At 38.1% G+C, this 5656-nt stretch overlaps 1 protein-coding gene across 1 annotated transcript; it reads right to left on the reverse strand.

Annotated features, from left to right (window-relative positions):
• Positions 1-1193: 1193 nt before the first annotated feature.
• On the reverse strand, positions 1194-5232 carry LOC113695583 (mitochondrial dicarboxylate/tricarboxylate transporter DTC). The gene is made up of 5 exons (XM_027214716.2): positions 4795-5232; positions 3780-3841; positions 2466-2815; positions 1999-2213; positions 1194-1807 (listed from the first exon to the last, which is right to left on the reverse strand). Exons 1-5 carry the CDS (start codon positions 5056-5058, stop codon positions 1751-1753), a joined length of 948 nt encoding a protein of 315 aa, XP_027070517.1. The 5' UTR covers positions 5059-5232; the 3' UTR covers positions 1194-1750.
• Positions 5233-5656: the final 424 nt, after the last annotated feature.

Here is a 5656-nt window from a genome sequence, read left to right on the forward strand (position 1 = left end):
AGGATCTGAAGGCAACAGCAACGCACCAAGAGTCATTTTTGTTAAAGATTTTCCTTTCTGCAAAAAAGTACTCAACCAAAGGGCTATATTGTGAATGATTAAGCATTACGAATGCTTTGATCTCCATTACCTCGAGACGTTCAACGAAGGATACTGGAAAAGCTGCCGGCAGAAGACTCTGAAACTCCCTCCAGTCTTGTTCCAAGTGGTTCCAAAACACATATTCATTTTTAAAAAAGATTTAAGTACCAGAAAAACTACTATGATGGGTAGTATAATACGGAGGTTCATTACAACTCACTTTATCTAAAGACAAGAGCCTCAAGATTAGCTGATAAGCTGCTAATAAGCTGAAAAAAGAAAGCGATTTCACATTTTGCATATAAGCTGATAAGCTGCTTGAACATGTAAGAAGCTGATTTCAGTTCAATTGTTGTAGCTTGACTGAACTACTAACATAGCTCTAACTGCATAAAGTTTACAATACCAGCATCACCAACATGGTCTAGAACTTGAAGATTTGGGGAATTTATGAAAACCTCATGTTCACCACCGTCAGCTTGGTACGTAGAATAACCACTGTAGACTAGTCAACTCCATAATAGTAGTGTGTTCATCCCTCAGATAACAATTCAACAATAGCTTTTTAAGTGAAGGACTAGAAATATGAAGAACATCACGTGCATGGTTCGAGCAATCGAAGCCATACAAGTATAGTTCTTCAAGCAAAGGGCAATAAGTCTCTGGAAGGAATCTTTAGATACCAATATAAAATCTGTCAATCTCAACACCTCAGACTCGGTAAACAAGCTGAATTGCGTAAATACAGACTAATTTGCCGGCTTAATCTCAAAGAAACTAGTGTTTTGTATCTAAATATGCCCACGATAGCTAACTCATGACTTGAATTGGTCCGAGATTCCACTGTATCTAAATATAGCTCTTCAAGCACAGGGCAACCCCGAGTAAGCATATCAAGAGAATCTTTGCTTGCCACTGAAAAACATTCCAAGTGCAGCACCTTTAGATTTGGTAAAGCAACCGAATTGGGTATACCTAAATCAACTAGCCTATCCATTTTCAGAACAACTAGTGATTTGCATGTAAATATTCCCAAAATATTTGATCGTTCAGCATCATTTGCATACAGAAAAATCGCAAGTTCTTGAACATTACACAACAGTAAAGCAGAAATCAAGGAGTCAATTTGCAACTGAAACCGTGCACATAGCAACCGTGCAAAGATTGTGAGCTCAAATTTTCTTATGGGAGCTCTGTTACGCTGCCGTATCTGTTTGATTGGCTTTGAGGTCTAGGAATCCGTTTTGTTACCCTCTTTCTTGCATTTTTTGAGGCCTAGGAATCTGTTTTTTTTTTTCCCTCTTTCTTGCTTTAAGAAATAGTTACAAAATTGTTCTTGTTTAAGGAATCTTTGCACCTGGTCCCTGTTGGAACAAAATGGAATGCTGGAGGGCAAGTGAAGCAACAAAGGATTCTTACAATATGAGGAAGGTTCATAAGATTAAGTGGCAGCAGGTCCTTGAAAATTTTTCGAAGATAATGAAATGTCATGATGCAAACGCAGTTGGAGAGGTTTTTCGCCAAATTTGACAAATTTTAAAAGCTCAGGCTTGGCAGCTGTCAGAATTGTGCCCCCAGACTAGCTACTAGTATTCTTTCAGTGCCTTTGACATTAGTTTGGATGTAGGTTTCATATCTCCCCATCCATCTACCATGAACTGTTCTGATGCTATAATCCCTTTTCTTCCACGAGTGCCCGGACATCTTCCAGGTTCAGCCATTGCATCTGAAAAGCATCCAACAAACAAATGAGTTGTGGAGAAAGAAGCGGTAAAACCACCAGAACTGAACAACAAAAACTGATCGAATTAGGACCCCCTCCCTATACACCAGCAGAAGAACTGGAGATGCCAACTTCAGATGGGGGAACTAGGGGTGTGAAGATGAAGTTTTGGGGTGGAGGAGGTAGGTAGATACCACGTAATAAGGGGTGAAACGAAGAAAAGATTTGAAAATCTCTGAATAGATCTTGAATTGTCCTCCAGGCCGAAAAACTTGCCAGATACAATATAGAGCATCTCTGTGTGAATGCTTTCTGCCTCCATCAGCTTGAATCATACGCTTAATTGCGGCAATGTGAGGCCATGGGCAGCCACAGGCTGCTGCAAAGAAAGCTGAAACAATTCCAGCACCTGAAATATCAAACAAACAAGTAGCCAATATTAGAGATGCTGAAGTTAAGGGCTGGACTAACATAAGACATGTAGTGCATTTTTAAAACTACCTGAGAAGAATAAAATCTAATGACAAATAAAGTCATAAATACTAAAAGATGATATTCACGCCTTGAAGGCATAAAAATAGCTGGTTTGTTGTGTTCCTTTTCCTACAGAGTTTTCCATGCCTGATAACTGAGAGGGAAGAATATTTGAAGTGCGTATTACCTAATTGTGCTTGAAATTTGGTCAAACCAACAGATTCACTAAAATAACCCACACTTCGGCTATATGATGTTAGCAAGCCCATATTCATGACCATTTGTCTGGATACATAAAAACCTGAGCCTTTCCACAATGCAAAGAGCCCTTCGCTTCTAGTTTTATGAGAGAGAGAAGCAAACAAGTTTCTGTAGTTGATTTGTGTCTCAGCAGACTGCGAAGAGCTAGCTCTTAGAGAAGCAAATGGATAATAAAAGCTGCCTGCAATACCGCCAGAGATGAGGCCACAACAAGCTTCTTGGTAGAGTGTTAAACGCAGGCCACCATTCGCAGCTTCAACCTTTTTCGTTAAAATGCTGTAAAAATAAACAAAAAAAAGATATGAAACCGCTAAAATGAAATAAGAGTAATTTTTGAAAGAGAGAAGCCATGCAGTTTGAATCTCACAGGTCACAGCAGCTACGACTAACTGAAAAAAAATTTCAAATAGGATCAAATGTACAGGGTAGGTCAGCAAGCTAGCTACTAGGCGCTTGCAAACAAAACTAGCTCATCCTGGTGTTGTTCGAGCTCGACAGGCCGTGTATCTGTACACTGAGACTGTGAGACATGATCCATGTTTATTACTGATGTTATCACAAGGACTTACTGATGTTATCAGCGTATCTGGCACTCTTTCTTTGCAAGAACAAAAGCAAGTTGAGAGCATATCAGCAATGGTAGATTGCAGCAAAAGCTAGTATTGAGAAGGCAAAGGATAGAATAAACATGAAGCAGGAATCTGCAAGCAGGAAGCCCTACAGTTCAAGCGTCTTTAATAAAAATATACCTCAAATTTCTGTTAAAAGATTTCAGATTAGTGATTCTTATTTCATAGAGTGATTGTTGAGAAACAGCACCTTCTGGTTCAAATCGAATAGCTGCATACCGAGACGTATTAATCCTTCATTTAGAGGACCATATCCGACACTTAAAGAGCTTAGACAGGCTGCATGCTGCATAACGAGACTTGGAAAATTTCCCACGGAAGAATTTATCATGTGCCACAGATATATTATTGAAGCAAGCAAGATTCAACTCTACGAATTTCAAGCTTAGTGGAATGGGACGAATATGTGAAGTCAACTTTCCATCAAATCGTAGATATAAAGTTACAATTGGTATTGCAGAAAAATATAACTTGTATATACTTGGACCAACAATACAAAGCGTAGATATCAGTCACTGTAATCACCAATTCCAAAAACGAAAAACAACAAATGCAAAAGGTCAGCTCCTACAGTATTTGTTATACTTGAAAATAGTAACAAGTGAACTCACTCGAATGATCCAAATTGTGCAGTTGCATAAGTCGCTTGAAAAAGCTTCCAATGTGGCAAATTCTGAGAAGCATTCAGTTTTAAGCCCAGAATAAGAAAAAGGCACATGCATTAGTACTGATTACGTCAACGAAAGAGCTCAACTCATTGCAGAAAGGTCAAACGTCAACGAAAGAGCAAAGTTCAAACAAGGCAAAGAACTATAGCTATGTCAAGAGCTTCAATCATTTCAGTAACTTAGAAAGAGCTAGTATGTAACAACTTGACATTTTTACAGGGAGCGAGGTAGCTGTAAGCAGTTGAGAAAGAAGAAAATCAAAACGGAGTTAAAAGATAAGATAAAATCCTACTACTCAAAGAAAAAGGGAACATCAGAAACTTAATGTTACTGGCAAGCTACATGCTTTACAGATAATGGTTTGTTCAGTAAAATCTAAGTGCTTATAAAATGCCCAGTCAATACGAAGCCAACAAAGATAAAGGAAAAAAAAAAGGAAAAAACGCACATACACGCACACAGATCATAGTTTAACAAGTTCATATAGATTAAATTGTCAACAGACAAAATATAATCCACTTGAACCAGATCAACTCAAAATTTGATTAAACTAAGACTTAACCTAGCCGTTAGGGAAGTAAAGTAATAAACTAATAATGTGGAAGTAGTTATAAGACAAAATGCTGCACATTTTTACAGCATTCGGTTAAAAACTCAAGCAATTTTGTCAAACAAGACATCAGAAAGGCGAGGGTAGATTAGATGGAAAGGTAAAAGTGGGAAAAGGGAAACAGGAACACCTGAGAAAATTAAATCAAAAACAAGAAGAAAAATTATCGTTCTAAGTCAAGAGGAAACATACTAAAGACTTCACCTTTGAGGTTAGGATGGAATATCGTGTTCTACATACTGATAAACCATTTTTGTCATTCTTATGCATTTGTAGTTTTGGGTATAGGAAATGACAAGATAAAAATTGTGTCAAAACTAAACTCCAAGAAAATAAACGAGTTTTTACCTTCCTAACCGCATGTAAGGCAGTCCTGATTTTGGCAGCATTACGGTGATCATGGGCTTCTTCAGCAACATACAACGTTAACTTGGCAGACCAGTAAGCACCATAGCAACCAAGTAATGTGAGCTGTCCAGCCAGGAATCCATTAACAAACGGCTTCAGTGTTGGCCAAATTTTTTTGTTTCTGTGATAAACACCATATGAGCTTACTTCGATAGAATTAGGAGTCTTCTTCTCCTCCACTGTAAACCCTTCTGAATCATCCATTGTTATTATTTTGTTTTTATGGGTTCTTCTCAAAAGATTTTGTTTTACTTTGATAATTTAAGTGATGAAAAGTGCAAACTGAATGGTTTTTGAGTCGATTGTCATCACGCTGATGCTTTTCCTTAACCGGACTGAAATAATGAAGCTTTTCGGTTTTGCAGGGTGGCAGCTGGCAGTCAAGCACGTTTTGGGAAAAAAGATACTGTACCAGCCTAAGACTTAGGTCGAGGTCACATAAAAATCCATCAGCTTATTGTCTCTGCCTTTGGTAAGGTGGAAAAGTTTACCAGTAGCTGTAAAATGCAACTTCTTTTTCTTTTCGATTTCTTCCCCCCTGTTAACTAACCGTAGTAGTATTGGTAAAATGGTTAGGGGGAAAAATGAGTTGAATCTTTCAAGACAAAAAAGCTTTCTTGATTACTTCCACAGGGTTCTGCAGCCCGTTTAACCATGCACGAGCTGCTATTAAATTGTCTTAATGCATAGTTGGGTCACCAGTGTGGGATGTCAGGAATTAAATGAAGAAATAAGAAGAAAGAAAGAAGCTGAATTGTATCACTAGTTCTAGAAGTAGCGATCATTGACGAGAGCTTAAATT

The sequence above is a fragment of the Coffea arabica genome, chromosome 1e (genome assembly GCF_036785885.1).
Source record: "Coffea arabica cultivar ET-39 chromosome 1e, Coffea Arabica ET-39 HiFi, whole genome shotgun sequence".
In the NCBI taxonomy this organism is placed as follows: domain Eukaryota; kingdom Viridiplantae; phylum Streptophyta; class Magnoliopsida; order Gentianales; family Rubiaceae; genus Coffea; species Coffea arabica.

What these genes read in the sequence shown, in the direction of transcription:
- LOC113695583 (XM_027214716.2), bottom strand. Translation starts at nt 5,058, where the DNA reads ATGGATGATTCAGAAGGGTTTACAGTGGAGGAGAAGAAGACTCCTAAT. An exon ending in CCTTACATGCGGTTAGGAAG is followed by an intron (nt 3,842 to 4,794) that starts GTAAAAACTCGT and finishes AATGCTTCTCAG; the next exon opens with AATTTGCCACATTGGAAGCT. An exon ending in GCACAATTTGGATCATTCGA is followed by an intron (nt 2,816 to 3,779) that starts GTGAGTTCACTT and finishes TTATTTTTACAG; the next exon opens with CATTTTAACGAAAAAGGTTG.